The 23,207-nt window shown below is 43.8% G+C and overlaps 1 protein-coding gene across 1 annotated transcript in view; it reads right to left on the bottom strand.

Moving 5' to 3' along the window:
- Positions 1-2,857: 2,857 nt before the first annotated feature.
- Positions 2,858-23,207, bottom strand: part of LOC130361092 (kinesin-like protein KIF6) — a 110,718-nt gene continuing 90,368 nt past the window's right edge. The window contains exons 14-15 of the mRNA XM_056563658.1: positions 6,100-6,222; positions 2,858-2,982 (exon numbers count right to left, since the gene is read on the bottom strand). Coding sequence (XP_056419633.1) covers positions 2,858-2,982; positions 6,100-6,222 — 248 coding nt within the window. The remainder of the gene's footprint in view (positions 2,983-6,099; positions 6,223-23,207) is intronic.

Raw genomic sequence — 23,207 nt, 5'->3', positions numbered from 1 at the left:
TTTTAAAAGTGTTGACGTTAACAGCTACTTGGAATTTAACAGTGGGCATTATAAGCAATGGCTAAAAAATGTTCCTTTTAGCCAGTTTCAGCGGATTCGAAAAAACTGTACGGAAGACAGTATGTTTAGAGAAGAAGCTAGAATCTTGGAGACCAGGTTTAAAGAAAAAAAGTATCCCAAAATGATCATTAAACAGGCTTTACAAAAAGCCCATAAGAAAACACAGAAAGAATGCCTTCATTCTGAAAAAAGAAATAGTAAGGCTGTTGCTGTGCAAAAAACTAATTTTATTACAACTTTCAGCAACTCCTCAAACAGAATACGTGAGGTTTTAAAGAAGAACTGGCACATTCTGTTAAATGACATACACCTTAAAGGGAAAATACCGGATTACCCGCGGGTAACTTTTCGGAGGGCTCCGACTTTGAAAAATCTGCTGGCTCCGAGTCAGATTCGGCAACACAAAAATAAAAATGTAAAAGAGGATTTACCTTTGGGGAGTTTCAGATGTGGAGTCAAGCGCTGCCTGTGCTGTAAAGAGATTAGACATAAAACTAATGCTATCACATCATATGCTACTAGCGAGTCATTTCAGATCAAATACAGACTCACCTGTCAGTCCTCGTTCGTGATATACCTCATTGACTGTACTTGTGGTCTCCAGTATGTAGGGAGAACAATCCAACCCTTGCACTGTAGGATCAACAAACACCGACAAAATATCAAAAAACAATTTCTACTCCATGGGCTATCACGTCATTGCACCTTACAACACCCCAATGAGGCAGCTCCCATTCAAGTTACTCCCATCGATTACATTGGCGCACACAATTCCAATCGGTTTGAACTCCTAAAAAAACGTGAAGTATACTGGATCTTCAAGCTAGGCACCATTTCCCCACGTGGTCTTAATGAGATTACAGAGACGATAATATAAATCTCACATATAAATATAAATCTCATTTTTGACTATTTTTACCTATATCTCTAGCTTCCTATACTTGTATGTGATTTCTTTTAGTATTTTTTATATCAGGCAGATATTTTATGTCTTTAGATACATTGTATTATGAAATTAATTAATTCCATATAGGATTCTTGTATAGAATTGGTTTTTTATGAGAACGGGGTTTTTTTCAATATTTATTCTACCCCTATATTTATATGCAATGAGGGTTCATTATGTAGTGTATTGTTTTATATATATATATTTTTATATATGTCATTTTGATATATATAACCATTTTGTAGAGGCAGTTACTAATATACCCCTTTAACTGTACAAGAGGCAGTTAATAATATACCCTCTTATATTAGATTTTAAATTTTACACCTTTTTCATTTACAATTTTTATTGCCGGCAGTCACTATACAATTTGGTATTGATTCTGCAATGGGACTTTCCCGATGGGAACTCTTATGTGTCAGTTACACACCTCCATTTTTTCTTTTATCGATTATAGGCAGCACCGCATCTGAATTGTTTCTGTATTAGCTCTGAGTCACAGTGGGCCTTTTTTTCCAGCGGCTCCAGCGCTGCAACAAGCGGTGGAGTGTATAATCTGTGCGCCATCTCCTCAATCGGTCCGCTCTAGAGAATGACTGTCTAACTATAGGCAGTAGATCCCGCAAATAGCGGCTAGTGCCGCGACTTCAGAGTGAAGATATAGGAGCGTAATTTGTTCATTTTAATTGTTGCGTAGTCTTTGTTTTTTACCTTATTATTGTTATTAACTTTTGGATGTATATGGAATTTTGTATATAGATTGTGTAATGTGAGGTAATGTTACTCCTCCCATTTTTTTGCCCTATGACCCGGCGGTAGTTGTGGGACTTGGACATTTAAATCTTGGCGCATTTTTTCTGTGAATCATTCTGCCTGACGAAGAATCCGGTCCGGATTCGAAACTTTTATGTTGCACTATTTCCAATAAAATTGCCTTGTTTAAACTCACGGCAATTTTGAATCATTCAGGAAGGCGCCATCGGATAGTCTCTCACCTTTTGCTCTTTTATACAATTCATTTCAATGACACAGATCGGGCCCTATATGCTGACTTAAAGGGGTACTCTGCCCCTAGACATCTTATCCCCTATCCAAAGGATAGGGGATAAGATGTCTGATCACGGGGGTCCCGCCGGTGGGGACCCCTGCGATCTCCCTGCTGCACACGGTGTTCGTTTAGAACGTCGGGTGCAGCGCCGGAGACTCGTGACATCACGGCCACGCCCCCTCAATGATTCTGTGTCAGATCCCACACTGATGGATTGTACATATTGTAGCAAACTCTCAGCTGTGTGAGCAGAGCTAAAGTTATATATTTGAATTTGAAGAAAGAATACAGCAGAAGGTTTGGTTATACAAATATTTTTTATGGGCAGTGTTATATATCTCCTCCTAAAGCAGTGATTCCCAACCAGGGTGCCTCCAGCTGCCCAGACAGCCAACGGCAACAGCTGAAGACACATTGGTTAGCAAACACTGCATTAGGGTAGCTTCACACGTAACTAATCCGCTGTGCATTTTTATTCCATTGACTTCAATGGGTCCACCGAAAATCAGATTTTTCGCGGAACCACTGAAATTAATAGTATCAAAATCTGCTGCAGATTTTCTGCTGCAAGGGATTAGGTACTTTTGAACCTACCATGAGGCTATGTTCACACAACAAAATTTCCGTGCAGAATTCCTCTTGGAAACTCCACTGCAGCACTGAGTCCTATTGATTTCAAATGGGATTCTGCTGCACTGTGCACATGGCGAAAACATCTGCCGCAAAAATCCTGATTCTGGCATCCGCAGAAAGAACAGTCATGTATGTTCTTTCGTCGGATTCCGCTCGGAAATTCATTGCGTCTACGGAGACTCATTTTCGAGCGGTCCTAGCACCAGCATGTTCTGCCGACAATGTATCCAGCATTCTTTCTTGTAACAAGCTTGAAACTCAGTAATGTTTCTATCCACAGAAAGCAAGCAGAGATCTTGGTGAGAATATCATAATATAATAGAATTTTCAATTAATTGAAAACTGGTGCCACAACGCTAAACAGATTTGGAAATTACTTGTATTACAAAAAATCTTAATCCTTCCAGTACTTATCAGCTGCTGAAGTTGAGTTGTTATTTTATGTCTGACCACAGTGCTCTCTGCTGACACCTGTCTGTCTATCTCAGGAACTGTCCAGAGTAGGAGCAAATCGCCATAGCAAAGCTCTCCTGCTCTGGACAGTTCCTGAGACAGAGCACTGTAGTCAGACAGAAAAAACAACTCAACTTCAGCAGCTGATAAGTACTGGAAGGATTAAGATTTTTTTTATAGAAGTAATTTACAAATCTGTTCAGCTTTCTGGAGCCAATTGCTATAAAAAAAATATATATATATATTTTCAGGAGAAAAGAGAAGGCTGTGCAGTGATATTTGAGTCTTTTGTGCAGGGACCCTGTAGACTGACCATGCACTTGGTGTCACTGATGCACTAGATGGCGCTTTGGTGACCACTGCATCCCTATGAACACAAAACAGTGTACCTCAAGTTGTTGCAAAACTACAACTCCCGTTTGCTGTCCGGACATGCTGGGAGTTGTAGTTTTGCAACATCTGGAGGTTCACAGTTTGGAGACCAGTTTTGCAGAGTATTGTATAGTAATGGTGAGTAACCTCCACAATATGCAGCCTTCACCCCCCTGCAGAGCGTCCTGCGGCTTCTCTCCGGGGTCCGGAATCCTCTAGTGATTCAGCTCCCATGAGTCACGGGGCCCTGCGGCTCAGCCCAGACTTCCATGTCCCACCAGGAGAGACAAGAATGGCCCAGTCATCAGCAGATTCCCTCTCCAGACGCTTCCTCTAATCACTTCCATCCAGGACCAGAGGGAAGGTCATGACCCGAGACCACAACCTGACAGTGCCTACAGGAAGCGTCTAGTCGCAGATGTGTGGGGTACAAGACCTGATACTAGTGGTCACAGGGTACTGCCCCAGTGGGCACAAAGAGACATATGCATATGTTTTCAATAGGGAGACAATTCACCACCAGACTCTTCTGTTCTCCTCTAGACCCCTCTGTCCTCTCCAGACTCCTAACCCCCCCCTCTCAGACTCCTCTGTCCCCTCAGGACCCTTCTGTCCCCCCTCCAGACCCTTCTGTCCCCCCTCCAGACCCTTCTGACCTCCCTTCAGACTCCTCTCTCCTCCCTCCAGACCCTTCTGTCCTCTTCCTTCAGACTCCTCTGTCCCCTCCAGACCCCTCTGTCCTCTTCCTTCAGACTCCTGTCCCCCCTCCAGACCACTCTGTCCTCTTCCTTCAGACTCGTCTGTCCCCCCTCCAGACCACTCTGTCCTCTTCCTTCAGACTCCTGTCCCCCCTCCAGACCACTCTGTCCTCTTCCTTCAGACTCGTCTGTCCCCCCTCCAGACCACTCTGTCCTCTTCCTTCAGACTCCTCTCTCCTCCCTCCAGACCCCTCTGTCCTCTTCCTTCAGACTCCTGTCCCCCCTCCAGACCCCTCTGTCCTCTTCCTTCAGACTCCTCTGTCCCCTCCAGACCCCTCTGTCCTCTACCTTCAGACTCCTGTCCCCTCCAGACCACTCTGTCCTCTTCCTTCAGACTCCTCTCTCCTCCCTCCAGACCCCTCTGTCCTCTACCTTCAGACTCCTCTCTCCTCCCTCCAGACCCCTCTGTCCTCTTCCTTCAGACTCCTCTGTCCCCTCCAGACCACTCTGTCCTCTTCCTTCAGACTCGTCTGTCCTCCCTTGACAGCAAATTTTCTTGACTCATCTAAAACATGAGCACTTTGCTCAACTGATCGTGCATATGTTTTCAATAGAGACACAATGTGCTGCCAGACCCCTCTGTCTCCACCGGACCCTTCTCTTTTTACTTCTAGACTCCTCTGTCGTCCTCCAGATCATTCTCTTCTCCCTCCAAACCCCTCTGTCTTCTCCTCCAGACCTGTCTCCACCAGAACCTTCTCTCTTCCCTCAGGACTCCTCTGTTCTCCTCCTGACTCCTGTGTCCAACTTGACCCCTTGTCCTCCCTCCAGGCTCCTCTGACCTCCCTCCAGGCTCCTCTGACCTCCCTCCAGGCTCCTCTGTCCTCCCTCCAGGATCCTCTGTCCTCCCTCCAGACTCCTCTGTCCTCCCTCCAGACTCCTCTGTCCTCCCTCCAGACTCCTCTGTCCTCCCTTCTGTCCCTTTTCTCTTTCCCACAAAACTCCTCTGCCCAACTTGACCAAACTCCTCTGTCCCCTCCCGACCTCTTGGTCCCTTCGACCAGAATTCTCTGTTCTCCCTCCAGACTCCTCTGACCTCCCTTCAGATTTGACTGCCCCCCCCCTTCTATATTCCCTGCAGACTCCTCCATCCCCTTCCACTGACCCCTCCCTCTCCTCCTCCCGACCTGTCCCCTTCCCCTGACCCCTCCGTCTCCTCCTCCCGACCTCTGTCCCTTCCCCCTGACCCCTCAGTCTCCTCCTCCAGACTTCTCTGTCCCCTCCCCCTGACCACTACGTCTCCCCCATCTGACCTCTGTCCCTCCCCCTGACCCCTCTGTTTCTCCGTCATACCCTGCTAGTGGTAGCTTACCTCTCATAGGAACAAGGGATTGTACACACTGAAAGTGAAGCGACTGATCTTTCTTTTAAGGAAACTGCTACCTCACATTTTTGTACGTACAAAATATGACATTTCATATCCCATAATGCATCACATCATTTTACAGACTCTTCTACCAGCTGAGAGATCTGTAGTTCAGACGTCCTCAGGATCCCCCCCAGCATTGTGCAGATCTAGATGTGACCGCAGGATGACGCCTGATGTAACACGTGACCATGCGCTCTCCATGTCCCATCTAGTTTTACCAAGTAGCATCGTCCTTGAGTGCAGAATATGAAGAACTTTCAGTGAAAGATAAAAAATGATGTGAACCTTTGTCTTACCATCTTATTTTTTCCCTATGATATTAGCGCAATGACACAAATATTCTAAGTGCACAAGGGGGGACCAAGCCTTATTGTAATGTTCCAGCCCAACTACTTTCCCTCTGACCCCACCAATGGGAATAGACCAGCCCCCCCCCCCCCCCCCCATCTCACAGCCCCACCAGCCCATGGCGCCCACCTCTGTTTCAGCAATTCCTTGTTGTCTTCTATGCTGACTCTGTCCGGATGATCCCGCTTGAAAATTTCGAATGCTTCCTGGCGACCAAGAGACATATGCGCCCCTGCTGTGAGACACATAGGAAGACGATGAATATCTCTACATGTTACATGTAGATGAACAAGTACATACAGATTGTATTACTATAGTACTATATATTACTAGTATATTACTGTATTACTATAGAACTATCTATTACTAGTATATTACTGTATTACTATAGCCAGGCCTGGTCGTACTAGTACTTGAAAACCAACCAGAGACCCAAATAATACTGTCCCTATATACAAGAATATACCGACTATAATACTGCTCCTATATACAAGAATATTACTACTATAATACTGCCCCTATATACAAGAATATAACTCCTATAATACTGCTCCTATATGCAAGAATATAACTACTATAATACTGCTCCTATATACAAGAATATAACTACTATAATACTGCTCCTATATACAAGAATATAACTACTATAATGCTGCTCCTATATACAAGAATATAACTACTATAATACTGCTCCTATATACAAGACTATAACTACTATAATACTGCCCCCATATACAAGAATATAACTACTATAATACTGCTCCTATATACAAGAATATAACTACTATAATACTGCTCCTATATACAAGAATATTACTACTATAATACTGCCCCTATATACAAGAATATAACTCCTATAATACTGCTCCTATATGCAAGAATATAACTACTATAATACTGCCTCCTATATACAAGAATATAACTACTATAATACTGCCTCCTATATACAAGAATATAACTACTATAATACTGCTCCTATATACAAGAATATAACTACTATAATACTGCCTCCTATATACAAGAATATAACTACTATAATACTACTCATATATACAAGAATATTACTACTATAATACTGCTCCTATATACAAGAATATAACTACTATAATACTGCTCCTATATACAAGAATATAACTACTATAATACTGCTCCTATATACAAGAATATATCTACTATAATACTGCTCCTATATACAAAAATATAACTACTATAATACTGCTCCTATATACAAGAATATAACTACTATAATACTGCTCCTATATACAAGAATATAACTACTATAATACTGCCCCTATATACAAGAATATAACTACTATAATACTACCTCCTATATACAAGAATATAACTACTATAATACTGCTCCTATATACAAGAATATAACTAATATAATACTGCCCCTATATACAAGAATATATCTACTATAATACTGCCTCCTATATACAAGAATATAACTACTATAATACTGCTCCTATATACAAGAATATAACTACTATAATACTGCTCCTATATACAAGAATATAACTACTATAATACTGCTCCTATATACAAGAATATAACTACTATAATACTGCTCCTATATACAAGAATATAACTACTATAATACTGCCCCTATATACAAGAACATAACTACTATAATACTGCCCCTATATACAAGAACATAACTACTATAATACTGCTCCTATATACAAGAACATAACTACTATAATACTGCTCCTATATACAAGAATATAACTACTATAATACTGTCTCCTATATACAAGAATATAACTACTATAATACTGCTCCTATATACAAGAACATAACTACTATAATACTGCTCCTATATACAAGAATATAACTACTATAATACTGTCTCCTATATACAAGAACATAACTACTATAATACTGCTCCTATATACAAGAATATAACTACTATAATACTGCTCCTATATACAAGAATATAACTACTATAATACTCCTCCTATATACAAGAATATAACTACTTATAATACTCCTCCTATATACAAGAATATAACTACTATAATACTGCTCCTATATACAAGACTATAACTACTATAATACTGCTCCTATATACAAGACTATAACTACTATAATACTGCTCCTATATACAAGAATATAACTACTATAATACTACTCCTATATACAAGAATATAACTACTATAATACTGCCTCCTATATACAAGAATATAACTACTATAATACTGCTCCTATATACAAGAATATAACTACTATAATACTGCCTCCTATATACAAGAATATAATTACTATAATACTGCTCCTATATACAAGAATATAACTACTATAATACTGTCTCCTATATACATGAATATAACTACTATAATACTGTCTCCTATATACAAGAATATAACTACTATAATACTTCTCCTATATACAAGAATATAACTACTATAATACTGCTCCTATATACAAGAATATAATTACTATAATACTGCTCCTATATACAAGAATATAACTACTATAATACTGCTCCTATATACAATAATATAACTACTATAATACTGCTCCTATATACATGAATATATCTACTATAATACTGCCTCCTATTTACAAGAATATAACTACTATAATACTACTCCTATATACAAGAATATAACTACTATAATACTGCTCCTATATATAAGAATATATCTACTATAATACTGCCTCCTATTTACAAGAATATAATTACTATAATACTGCTCCTATATACAACAATATAACTACTATAATACTGCCCCTATATACAACAATATAATTACTATAATACTGCCCTTATATACAAGAATATAACTACTATAATACTGTCTCCTATATACATGAATATAACTACTATAATACTGTCTCCTATATACAAGAATATAACTACTATAATACTGCCCCTATATACAAGAATATAACTACTATAATACTGCCCCTATATACAAGAATATAATTACTATAATACTGCTCCTATATACAAGAATATAACTACTATAATACTTCTCCTATATACAAGAATATAACTACTATAATACTGCCTCCTATATACAAGAATATAACTACTATAATACTGGCTCCTATATACAAGAATATAACTACTATAATACTGGCTCCTATATACAAGAATATAACTACTATAATACTGCTCCTATATACAAGTATGTTGGTATTTAGGATCTAGCTCTCTCCTCAGTGTTCCCGTATGATCTGGAGAGAGTGAGTGGCGGTGTAATCATAGGGCTGATGTGGAGGCGCGGAGCTCGGTGTCGGCCTGGTGAGGATCTTGGCAGCGGCTCGGAGTGATGGATACAAGTCAAAGCCACAGAAGCTTTTACCAGACCCGCCCGGCTCAGCCACCACACCTAAACAAATATGAGAGGAGTGCTGCCCTGCGGTGCCAGAGATCACACGTTCTGCGCTCAGTATCTGCGGACAAACAGGATCTACATCACAGACCGCATGGCACTGTTTGTTCTCTGGGATGGACGTGGTGCAGGTCACGTGGCACGCGCAAGGCTCACATAAAAGGCCCAGATGACATTGCTGTTGCAAAACTACAACTCCCAGCATGCCCAGATAGTGGTTGTAGTTTTGCAACAGATGGAGGCACCCCTGTTGGAAAGTAATGTTCTTCAGCTAACGGCTGACCGGGTATGCTGGGAGTTGTTGTTTTGCAACAGCTGGAGAGCCACAGGTTGGAGAACATTAATTCAGAGCAGTGTTTCCCAACCAGGGCGTCTCCAGCTGTTGCAAAACTACAACTCCCAGCATGCCCGGACAGCCAATGGCTGCCCGGGCATGCTGGGAGTTGTGGTTTTGCAACAGCTGGAGAGCCACAGGTTGGGGCTTGCTGTCCTATATGGTATACAACTACAACTACCAGCATGCCCTAGTTTTAATAAATGTGGTGAATAAGCGCCCCGCCCCCCCCCCCTTAAAAAAAAATATATATATATATATATATATATATATATATATATATATATATATATGTTACCCTCTTTTCCCATTTTACAAATAAAAAAAAAGTAAAACAAATAAGTTAATAAATAAAACATATTTGGTATCACCGCGTGCAAAAACGTCCAAACTATTAAAATAAAAAGTGTTGTGGTCTTGTGTGGTAAATGGTGTAGGCTTTAAAAAAAAGAAAAAAGGATTTTGCAAATTACAGCCTTGTCGTGTACTGCTCAATGACCTTTGCCATTTCATAAAGTTGACCCACGTCAGCGCAAAAACTGAAAATAATTGACTGTTAAAGACTCATATATATATATTATATATATATATTATATATATATATATATATAAGAAAATGGCGCAGTACTCCAAGATATGTAGAAAAAACTGTGTATTTATTCCATCGTGTCCCAAAGAAAACAAGCTTGTTTTCTTTGGGACATGATGGAATAAATACAAGTTTTTTCTACATATCTTGGAGTACTGCGCCATTTTCTTCTATTGGTTGGACCATGATCTTGTCGGGGCGCTGGCACCACTGGTTAAGTAGTGCTGCATTGATTTTGATGAACTATACATATATACATATATATATATATATATATATATATATATATACATACATATATATATATATATAGATAGCAACAGAAGAGTACAGCAGCACACTGCTAGCACAAAGATATAGGTAAAACATGAAAAGCCATACAGCTATAATGCAAAAAATGAAAATATGAAATAATGAGGTACTTAGCTTGCAATTTGGCGGCCAAATAGCTTGGACCATCTCACCACGATAAGGTGACCTCATTGGGACGGACCTATGAATATGCCTCTGTGTGATCAGTTTAGCAGGCATTGTAAGGTCTGCAACATCCAACACCTTATATACACCTGACAGAGGTGGGTGGGGTGCAAGAGCCAACATGGAGGTAGCCACTCCCCCGTATGTGTAATACAAACAAGGATAGGTTAGCCAGCACTATTGATACCAAACTATTGTCCGTCCCAATGAGGTCACCTTATCGTGGTGGGATGGTCGAAGCTATTTGGCCACCAAATTGCAAGCTAAGTACCTCACTATTTCATATTTTCATTTTTTGCATTATAGCTGTATAGCTTTCCATGTTTTACCTGTATCTTTGTGCTAGCAGTGTGCTGCTGTATTCTTCTGTTGCTGTATACCTAGCCTAGCAGCGTGCACCTGTATGCCAGGTCCATATAATAGTTTGGTATCAATAGTGCTGGCTAACCTATCCTTGTTTGTATTATACATACGGGGGAGTGACTGCCTCCATGTTGGCTCTTGCACCCCACCCACCTCTATCAGGTGTATATAAGGTGTCTTGGAGGCATATTCATAGCGTAGGGTCCGTCCCAATGAGGTCACCTTATCGTGGTGGGATGGTCCAATCTATTTGCAAATTGCAAACTCACTATTTCATATTTTCAATATTTCATATTTTTTGCATTATAGCTGTATAGCTTTTCATGTTTTACCTATATCCTTGTTCTAGCAGTGTGCTGCTGTACTCTTCTGTTGCTAGATAGATATATATATATATATATATATATATATATACAGCAACAGGAGAATACAGCAGCACACTGCTAGCACAAAGACATAGATGAAACATGAGTATATAGATAGAACATGAAAAGCTATACAGCTGTAATGCAATAAATGAAGATATGAAACTATGAAAATATGAGGTACTTAGCTTGCAAATTTGGCGCCAAATAGCGTGGACCGTCCCACCACGGTAAGATAACCTCATTCTGGGACGGACCCTACACTGTGAATATGCCTCTGTGTGAACAGTACAACAGGAATTGCAAGGTCTGAAACATCCAAGGCACCTTATATACACCTAATAGAGGTGGGTGGGGTGCAGGAGCCAACATGGAGGTAGCCACTCCCCCGTATGTGTAATACAACCAAAGGATAAATTGGCCAGTACTATTGATCCAAACTATCGTAAAAACCTAGCTTGCAGGTGCAAGCTGCTGGGCTAAATATACAGCAACAGGAGAATACAGCAGCACACTGCTAGCACAAAGATATAGATGAAACATGAGTATATAGATGAAACATGAGTATATAGATAGAACATGAAAAGCTATACAGCTGTAATGCAATAAATGAAGATATGAAACTATGAAAATACTCTATTAGGTGTATATAAGGTGCCTTGGATGTTTCAGACCTTGCAATGCCTGTTGTACTGTTCACACAGAGGCATATTCACAGTGTAGGGTCCGTCCCAGAATGAGGTCACCTTACCGTGGTGGGACGGTCCACACTATTTGGCGCCAAATTTGCAAGCTAAGTAGCTCATATTTTCATAGTTTCATATCTTCATTTATTGCATTACAGCTGTATAGCTTTTCATGTTCTATCTATATACTCATGTTGTATCTATATACTCATGTTTCATCTATATCTTTGTGCTAGCAGTGTGCTGCTGTATTCTCCTGTTGCTGTATATTTAGCCCAGCAGCTTGCACCTGCAAGCCAGGTTTTTACAATAGTTTGGATCAATGGTGCTGGCCAATTTATCCTTTGGTTATATTATATACACACACACACACACACACACACACACATCGCCCGACGCGCATTTCTCGGTGCCAGGCAGGTGAATTTTTCCAGCCCTTAGCCTGGCTTCGGGCAAGCAGGGTCGGACCTGACAAGCACGGCAGCGCTCAGAAGTCTGTATGGAGCGGGCTTCCAACTCCTGCCCTGCAGCCCCCGGCTGTTCTCAGTAGCCAGGGGCCGCCGCTAATAGCTAGCATGCGGCGATCGCCATGGCTGGCTATTAACCCTTTAGATCGGAGTTGGGAGTTGTAGTTTTGCTAATGCTAGGGGAGATGTGAGCAGGCAGCATACTGAGGGAGGGGGCGGAGACCTGCAGTGAGGCCACACCCCCTCCCTTTGAGAGGAATTCAGACTAGTGAGCTAAATTAAAAGTGTAATAAAAAAATAAATAAAAGGTGCTAGACACATAAAAATTAGATGTACATGGTCAGGATTAGGTACTGAGTGATATATTTAAAAAAACATTTTTTTGTTGTTGGATCTTACGGGTACACTTTAAATTTCCACAACCCTGATAGATATATATGTATCTATCTATCTATCTATCTATCTATCTACACACACACACACACACACAAATACATACATACACATAGTGGGTGAACACGTTACCATTTTTCTCACTAAATATAATTCCCGCTGCTATTGACATGACATTTTCACCAGATGTTGGTAAAAACCCAAGTAATTCACACATACAAAGAAAACAAAACGGCTCAGAAATGATGTGTAATAATGTGAAAAGACAAAGGGAAAAAGTATTGAACACATGAAGAAAGGAAGGTGCAAAAAGGCCTGGAAAGCCAAGACAATAACTGAAATATATCAGCCGGTTCAGTCCCAACTGATGGCTACAAAAAGGTCTCATTGCCGAGGAGTCACACAAGACGCATCTCACGATGGGGAAAAATCACACAAGACGCATCACATGGTTGGGGGGGGGGGGGGGGGGGGGAGTCACAAAAGACACATCCTACATATCCCCCCCCCCCCCCCCCGCTATAGGTAGAATATCGATTGTAATGATGACCTGTGACCTGTATTACACACATGCAGGGGAGGTAACAATCCCTTTCCCTGTGGTGAAGACGTCTTTTCCTCCCACATGAATGAATTCTGAACCTTTCTGCCCCAGGAGATAACAATCTTGCACACTCTGTCCGCTGCACAGCTCTGAAAGGGTTAACGCACATCTTGGCCTCCGGTCCAGTTCTGGATTTCTTATTTTTAGTGTTGGCCGGGGCCGTGCTGGAGTTTTTAGCCGTATAATTTGTGTTTACTAGTGAAGGAATTTATAGATGTGTAGAGCGCCCCCCGGGGCCACAGGTTGGAGACGTCAGAGCTAAGATCCAATGGGGATAGTAAAGGAGGCGTCCCCTAAGAGGACATGTCTGCCTTAGTGGGGTCGTGGGCTAAGGTCCTTCTATTAGAGAAGCAGAACCCTACGGTGCCCCCAAACACAGTATAATGCCCTATAAGTGCCCCCAAACACAGTATAATGTCCCATAAGTGTCCCCAAACACAGTATAATGCCCTATAAGTGCCCCCAAACACAGTATAATGTCCTATAAGTGCCCCCAAACACAGTATAATGTCCCATAAGTGTCCCCAATACTGTATAATGTCCCATAAGTGCCCCCAATACTGTATAATGTCCCATAAGTGTCCCCAATACTGTGTAATGTCCCATAAGTGTCCCCAATACTGTATAATGTCCCATAAGTGCCCCCAATACTGTATAATGTCCCATAAGTGCCCCCAATATTGTATAATGTCCCATAAGTGTCCCCAATACTGTATAATGTCCCATAAGTGCCCCCGATATTGTATAATGTCCCATAAGTGCCCCCAATACTGTATAATGTCCCATAAGTGTCCCCAACACTGTACAATGTCCCATAAGAGCCCCCAACACAGTATAATGTCCCATAAGTGTCCACAATACTGTATAATGTCCCATAAGTGTCCCCAATACTGTGTAATGTCTCATAAGTGTCCCCAATACTGTATAATGTCCCATAAGTGCCCCCAATACTGTATAATGTCCCATAAGTGCCCCAAATACTGTATAATGTCCCATAAGTCCCCCCAATACTGTATAATGTCCCATAAGTCCCCCCAATACTGTATAACGTCCTATAAGTCCCCCCAATACTGTATAACGTCCTATAAGTCCCCCCAATACTGTATAACATCCTATAAGTCCCCCCAATACTGTATAACGTCCTATAAGTCCCCCCAATACTGTATAATGTCCCATAAGTGCCCCCAATACTGTATAACATCCTATAAGTCCCCCCAATACTGTATAACGTCCTATAAGTCCCCCCAATACTGTATAACGTCCTATAAGTCCCCCCAATACTGTATAACGTCCTATAAGTCCCCCCAATACTGTATAACGTCCTATAAGTGCCCCCAATACTGTATAACGTCCTATAAGTCCCCCCAATACTGTATAACGTCCTATGAGTCCCCCCAATACTGTATAACGTCCTATAAGTCCCCCCAATACTGTATAACGTCCTATAAGTCCCCCCAATACTGTATAACGTCCTATAAGTCCCCCCAATACTGTATAACGTCCTATAAGTCCCCCCAATACTGTATAACGTCCTATAAGTCCCCCCAATACTGTATAACGTCCTATAAGTCCCCCCAATACTGTATAACGTCCTATAAGTCCCCCCAATACTGTATAACGTCCTATAAGTGCCCCCAATACTGTATAACGTCCTATAAGTCCCCCCAATACTGTATAACGTCCTATAAGTCCCCCCAATACTGTATAACGTCCTATAAGTCCCCCCAATACTGTATAATGTCCTATAAGTCCCCCCAATACTGTATAACGTCCTATAAGTCCCCCCAATACTGTATAACGTCCTATAAGTGCCCCCAATACTGTATAACGTCCTATAAGTCCCCCCAATACTGTATAACGTCCTATAAGTCCCCCCAATACTGTATAACGTCCTATAAGTCCCCCCAATACTGTATAATGTCCCATAAGTGCCCCCAATACTGTATAACATCCTATAAGTCCCCCCAATACTGTATAACGTCCTATAAGTCCCCCCAATACTGTATAACGTCCTATAAGTCCCCCCAATACTGTATAACGTCCTATAAGTCCCCCCAATACTGTATAACGTCCTATAAGTCCCCCCAATACTGTATAACGTCCTATAAGTCCCCCCAATACTGTATAACGTCCTATAAGTGCCCCCAATACTGTATAACGTCCTATAAGTCCCCCCAATACTGTATAACGTCCTATAAGTCCCCCCAATACTGTATAACGTCCTATAAGTCCCCCCAATACTGTATAACGTCCTATAAGTCCCCCCAATACTGTATAACGTCCTATAAGTCCCCCCAATACTGTATAACGTCCTATAAGTGCCCCCAATACTGTATAACGTCCTATAAGTCCCCCCAATACTGTATAACGTCCTATAAGTCCCCCCAATACTGTATAACGTCCTATAAGTCCCCCCAATACTGTATAACGTCCTATAAGTCCCCCCAATACTGTATAACGTCCTATAAGTCCCCCCAATACTGTATAACGTCCTATAAGTCCCCCCAATACTGTATAACGTCCTATAAGTCCCCCCAATACTGTATAACGTCCTATAAGTCCCCCCAATACTGTATAACGTCCTATAAGTCCCCCCAATACTGTATAACGTCCTATAAGTCCCCCCAATACTGTATAATGTCCCATAAGTCCCCCCACACTCTCATTAGGTTGCCCCAGTTTATAGACAGTTCTGCAGTAGTTTTCCTCAATAAAGTTGTTCCCCCTACAGATATTATCCCCCTGTAGGAAGTCCCCCCCCCCCCCCCCGCATGTAGTATTTCCCCAGTACGTAGCCCCCTCCCTGTTCAATATGCTTTAAAAAAGTGAAAGAAAAAAAAACTAATACAAATGACCCCCCTCCCCTCGGCTCTTTCTCTCCACCCTGTTTACAGCTCGCACCCCAAAGGCCGATCCTGCATCTCTGATCTGATCTACAGACGCCCCATACTAACCCTTCAGAAGCCTAGGATACCTGGACCGCAGCTAATGTGAGAGCAACAATGGGGCCATATTGGCAGTCACCCAACTTTTCTAAACTGTGAATGGTAACTCTGCCTTGTTCCACACTGATACATAAGGGGAAAAGCTGAGCTGCTTCCAATGTGAGGGATATAATGGCAGCCATATTGGTGGTCCAGCTTTTCCAGGGACAGATGAACAGTGACAGGAGGCAGATTCTATGTCTGATGTCCCGGGACCACCGCCATTGTGGAGGGGGGGGGGGGGGCTCCTCTAGTCCTGACACCTGATCCGCTCCTACTCTTCTCATCCCAGACTGCGGCACATCTGCCGTCCCCAGCGCACTCCGGCCAATATCTGTGTCATCGGAACGGTGGGAGAGATTACCGCAGCGCTCGCGCATCCAAAGCATCTGCTCTCGCAATGAGAACCATCGCTCCGGCGGCGTCTTCAGGGACAGTTTAGTGGACGCGATTCTTCGCTTTTTCAGCCATTTGTTTTGTGAATCGTTCTTTTTGACTGGGATAAAAAAAACATCAATGAGATCGGTCCTCGTAAGTGCGCCGGGCGGTGAGGTCATGGGGGGGACGGCGTCCAACACAATTCCCTGCACCTGCTTATTTTGGAAGGAGAGTATGAACAGAAAAAGAATGCGCCAAAACCAACCGGAGCGGAGGACCGATATCTGAGCGCAAAAGAGGAATCTGGACGGGGAAAAGGAAATCTAACCTGGGATAAGTCTCTGTACAGGTAACGGGGCGGAGGAGACTCCTCACATAGGATTGTAGAGAAGACACTGCGCAATTCTGGTTTACAAAGATAGAAACAATCCGAACTTCCGCCAACTAGGGTTAACACCTGGCCGGTATTTCCCCGCCACAGCCGGTATTTTTATATTAAAGGGGTACTCCCTTGGAAAAATATTCTTTTTTTTTTTTTTTTTGTAAATTAACTGGTGCCAGAAAGTTAAACAGATTTGTAAATGAATTCTATTAAAACATCTTTATCCTTCCAGTACTTATTAGCTGCTGTATGCTACAGAGGAAATTCCTTACTTTTTGAATTTCTTTTTTGTCTTGTCCACAGTGCTCTCTGCTGACACCTGTGTCCATTTTAGGAACTGTCCAGAGCAGCATATGTTTGCTATGGGGATTTTCTCCTGCTCTGGACAGTTCCTGATACGGACATCAGGTGTCAGCAGAGAGCTCGGTGGACATGACAAAAAAGAAATTTAAAAAAAGAAAACAATTTCCTCTGTAGCATATAGCTGCCAATAAGTACTGGAAGGATAAAGATTTCTTAAAGGGGTACTCCGGTGGATTTTTAAAATTTTTTTTTTAAATCAACTGCTGCCAGAAAGTTAAACAGATTTCTAAATTACTTTAATTAATAAATCTTAATCCTTACAGTACTTATTAGCTGCTGAATACTACAGAGGAAATTATTTTCTTTTTGGAACACAGTGCTCTCTGCTGACATTACGAGCACAGTGCTCTCTGCTGACATCTCTGTCCATTTTAGGAATTGTCCAGAGCAGCATATGTTTGCTATGGGGATTTGTCTCCTACTCTGGACAATTCCTAAAATGGACAGAGATGTCAGCAGAGAGCACCGTGCTCGTGATGTCATCAGTGTTCCAAAAAGAAAAGCATTTTCCTATGTAGTATTCAGCAGCTAATAAGTACTGGAAGGATTAATATTTTTTAATAGAAGTAATTTACAAATGTGTTACATTTTCTGGCACCAGTTGATAAAAAAAATTAAAATTAAAATTTCCACCGGAGTACCCCTTTTAAGAATACCGGCAATGCAATGTCTGGTATTTATCCAACCGATCCTCCAACTCCCAGAATGTTGCACCATAACCTATACAAGTGTTTACCAACAAGGGGTGCCTCCAGCTGTTGCAAAACTACAACTCCCAGCATGCCCGGACAGCCAAGGCTGTCCGGGCATGCTTGGAGTTGTAGATTTGCAACAGCTGGAGGTACCCCTGGTTGGGAAACACTGACCTATACTATATACTACTATATAGTCCAAACATGCTGGGAGTTGTAGTTTTCTTTTGGGGCAGCTGCTGAGCCACAGGCTGTATCAGGGCATGCTGGGAGTTGTAGTTAGTAAAAGTGATTAAAAAAAATCACATGGAAACAAAAATGGTTCTGTTAAAAACTAGAAGCCCAAAAATGAGCCTCATACAGGCCGCGTATAAGGGGAAATAAAAAAGTTATAGGGGTCAGAATAGGACACAATTTCACGTGCATGTGTGTATCCCGTGATGTCACGCATATATAATTAATTGTGCAAATTAGCATGGCCGGTATTTTTTTTTTTTTTGCAAGAAAGGTGGCGACCCTACGGGTAACCGATAGTCCGGAAAAAGTAAAAGCAGAACGTAATCTCCCTATAACCGCAGCGATTCTCCTATCCAGGATTTTACTCTGACCCCCGAAAGATGTCGTAAATCTGATGGTATAAAACCATGAAACATATTTACGAGTGTTATCTCTGGTGCCAAGTGAGGAGACGGGCGTTATCAGCCGCCAGGTGAGGAGCGAAAAGTTCAGTCAGTGCAGATCCGGCAGCGGCCGTCAATCTGGTGCTAAGTGCGACATTTACTGCGAAGAGAGAGTTATGGGGGTCCCAGGGGGGCCATGGATACAGGGTGGTGCGATCATCTGCAGGAGAATAAAGGGAGTTATTCAGACTCTCATGTGAATAAAGAGCAATTACTGGATCACAAAAGTGCTACAGTTGGATTTAATTTAAAAGATCTCTGCTTGCTGTCAGCGAATGAGAACTTTTACCTATCTAGATATAATACATCCCGATGCCATCTCCTCCCCAGTAAGGTGACAACATGCTCCCAGTCTTCCATCAGGACTCCTTCTATAGCTCCAGTTGTAGACTCTTTTGGGGGTGGACAGTGGTTACATGGGCTGGGACTGGTCTGTGAGGCCCCTATATACAGCAGCTGTGATGTCCTGTGTGATCGGACTCCTTACTATCATAGCCAGCAGGAGGTTTTTCAGCAGTTCTTCTGTGGGATCGGATCAGACGGCTTCCATGACTTTGTCACCATGAACTTCTCCCCGATTCGTCCTTCCTTGGACATTTTCGGTCAGTACTAATCACTACATACCGGGAACACGCCACTAGTCCGGCGCTCTGGAGATCATCTGACCCCGGAGTCTACACATCACTATTCTGTCCTGGTCACAATCTTTCTTTACACGTCACCATTTTTTTCTGCTTACTACATCTGACCGGTCACCTGCTCCTGATCTATCCCCCTGGACGGGCGCCATCGTCACCACATTACGCAGTCATCGGTTTTATTGTTCTGGCCGATCGGTGTAGGTGTCATTTCAGCTTTCCCAATATAAACAAAAGATATTCATTCACTGTCAGGAAGCAGAGATGTGGACAACAGTGCAGAATATACACTAGGGCTGGGCGGTATGACCAAATATGTGTATCACTGTATTTTTTTAACTTACGGCGGTTCCACGGTATATAACGGTATTTTGTGACCCGCGCGCGGTGTTCAGCATCCCCCCCCCAAATCATGTGACCCGCCAGCACTGTTCTGTTCTCCCCAATTAATGATCAGCCCTGCGGGGTACAACTCACAGATGTCACCTTCAAGCACTGCCCTCCTCCTCTTTGTTGGGGGCCGCCGGCGATGGAACTCTATACTGTACGCCAGTGGTCTCCAACCTGCGGACCACCAGTTGTTGCAAAACTACAACTCCCAGCATGCCCGGACAGCCAAAGGCTGTCCGGGCATGCTGGGAGTTGTAGTTTTGCAACAGCTGGAGGTCCGCAGGTTTGAGACCATTGCTGTACGCTGTATCCCTATGCCCGGGCTGCAAAAGATACGGAAAATAAACTTTAATTTACCTACGTCGGCCGCACGCTGGGGACTGGAACTTCAGACAGCCGTCAGCCGATCACCGGCCGGAGCGATGTCCCGCCCCGGCCAGTGATAGGCTGAGCGCACTGTAAGAAGGGGCGGGACATCGCTCCGGCCGGTGATAGGCTGACGGCTGTCCGAAGTTCCCGTCCCCAGCGTGAGGCCGACGTAGGTAAATTACAGTTTATTTTCTGTATCTTTTGCAGCCCGGGCATAGGGATACAGCGTACAGCAATGGTCTCCAACCTGCAGACCTCAGGCTGTTGCAAAACTACAACTCCCAGCATGCCCATACAGCCATTGGCTGTTCGGGCATGCTGGGAGTTGTAGTTTTGTAACATCTGGAGGTCTGCAGGTTGGAGACCACTGGCGTACAGTATAGACTTCCAGCGCCCGGCGGCCCCCAAAGAGGAGGAGGGCAGTGCTTGACATATGTGAGTAGTACCGCGCTGGGCTGATAATTAATTGGGGGGGGGGTAGAACAGTGCTGGCGGGTAACATAGGATTAGTTCCCCGATGTGGGGACAGTGCTGGGCTGATAATACATTCGAGGGGGAGGGGCCCAACCGGTATTGCGGTATGGGGGAAAATTCATATCGTGCAGCTCAAAAAATTCGGTATTCGGTATGAACCGGTATATCGCCCAGTCCTTATATACAATACATTATAAAGTCATAGAACTCCTAGTCTGGGGCTGTGAGCATCTCCTCTAAGGATCCTGAAATATCTACATTTTGGTGAATCAGAAATCTTTCGGGGGAGGCCTTGTGCATTCTCGTACACTCGACCATTTATGAGTGAGGGCGTTCAGAGCAGGCGGTGAGTCACAGAGGATTTAAAGGGCTACTCCGCCCCTATACATCTTATCCCCTATCCAAAGGGTCGTCCATAAGATGTCTGATCATGGGGGGCCCCAGGATCTCCCTGCTGCAGCCGGCGTTCGTTTAGAGCGTCGGGTTCAGCGCCGGAGGCTCGTTACATCACGGTCACACCTCGTTCGTGACGCCACGTCCACGCCCCCTCAATGCAAATCGTGACGACACGTCACGCCCCCTCCCATAGACTTGCATTGAGGGGGCGTGGCCGTGGTGTCACGAACGAGGTGACGTCGCGAGCCTCTGCCCCGCATCGCCAGTGCTCCGTGAATCGGATGTCTGGGGTGCCGCAGCAGAGATCGCGCGGATCCCCCCCCCCCCCCCCTCACAATCAGACATCTTCGCCCCTAGACATCTTATCCCCTTTCCAAAGGATAATGGATGAGTACCCCTTTAAGCGCCGCTCAGTGCTTCCAGGTGAGTATCAGGCGAAGGGGCTGAGGTCGCTGCGGTCATGTTAAGGAGAACAATATGGTCATTTTGTGGGCCTGTGGGAGAAAATGCAGAGGTTTCTTATTATAAGGATAAAACAATGAAAGGACTGTAGAGAAGTGCAGAGGCAGGGCGTGCGGACGGGGACATAGGAGGTTCTGACCTGAACAAGTGGTTCTAGGACTGAGCGAACTACATCCGCTTCCCGGGGGCGCGGTGAATTACCATATATACTCGAGTATAAGCCGAGTTTTTCAGCACGATTTTTCGTGCTGAAAACACCCCCCCTCGGCTTATACTCGAGTGAACTCTCCACCCACAGTGGTCTTCAACCTGCGGACCTCCAGAGGTTTCAAAACTACAACTCCCAGCAAGCCCGGGCAGCCATCGGCTGTCCGGGCTTGCTGGGAGTTGTAGTTTTGAAACCTCCGGAGGTCCGCAGGTTGAAGACCACTGCGGCCTTCGGCATCATCCAGCCCCCTCTCACCCCCTTTAGTTCTGTACAGTACTCGCCTCCGCTCGGCGCTGGTCCGGTGCTGCAGGGCTGTCCGGTGAGGAGGTGGTCCGGTGGGATAGTGGTTCCGGGCTGCTATCTTCACCGGGGAGGCCTCTTCTAAGCGCTTCGGGCCCGGCCTCAGAATAGTCACGTTGCCTTGACAACGACGCAGAGGTACGTTCATTGCCAACGTACTTCTGCGTCATCGTCCAGGCAACGCCTCTATTCTGGGCCCGAAGCGCGGAGAAGATGCGCCCCCAGTGAAGATAGCAGCCCGGAACCACTATCCCACCGGACCACCTCCTCTCCGGACAGTCCTGCAGGACCAGACCAGCGCCGAGCGGAGGTGAGTACTGTACAGAACTAAAGGGGGTGAGAGGGGGCTGGATGATGTCGAAGGCCACCGTGGTCTTCAACCTGTGGACCTCCGGAGGTTTCAAAACTACAACTCTCAGCAAGCCCGGACAGCCGATGGCTGCCCGGGCTTGCTGGGAGTTGTAGTTTTGAAACCTCTGGAGGTCCGCAGGTTGAAGACCACTGCGGGCGGATGATGACAAGAGGATGATGAAGGGGGGGTGTGGGATGATGAAGGGGGGTATGTGGGATGATGACAAGGGGATGATGAAGGGGGGGTGTGGGATGATGAAGGGGGGGTGTGGGATGATGACATGAGGATGATGAAGGGGGGGGTGGGATGATGAAGGGGGGGTGTGGGATGATTACAAGGGGATGATGAAGGGGGGGGTGTGGGATGATTACAAGGGGATGATGAAGGGGGTGGGGATTATGACAAGGGGATTATGAAGGGGGGTGGGGATGATGAAGGGGGGTGTGATGATGACAAGGGGATGATGACAGGTGATGATGATGAGGGTTTGGATGATGACAGGCGGTGATGATGATTAGGATGTTAATGAC

Source organism: Hyla sarda, chromosome 3, assembly GCF_029499605.1.
Source record: "Hyla sarda isolate aHylSar1 chromosome 3, aHylSar1.hap1, whole genome shotgun sequence".
NCBI lineage: Eukaryota > Metazoa > Chordata > Amphibia > Anura > Hylidae > Hyla > Hyla sarda.
Note: the sequence above shows the minus strand (reverse complement) of the source record. Positions and strands in the feature narration are given on the sequence as shown.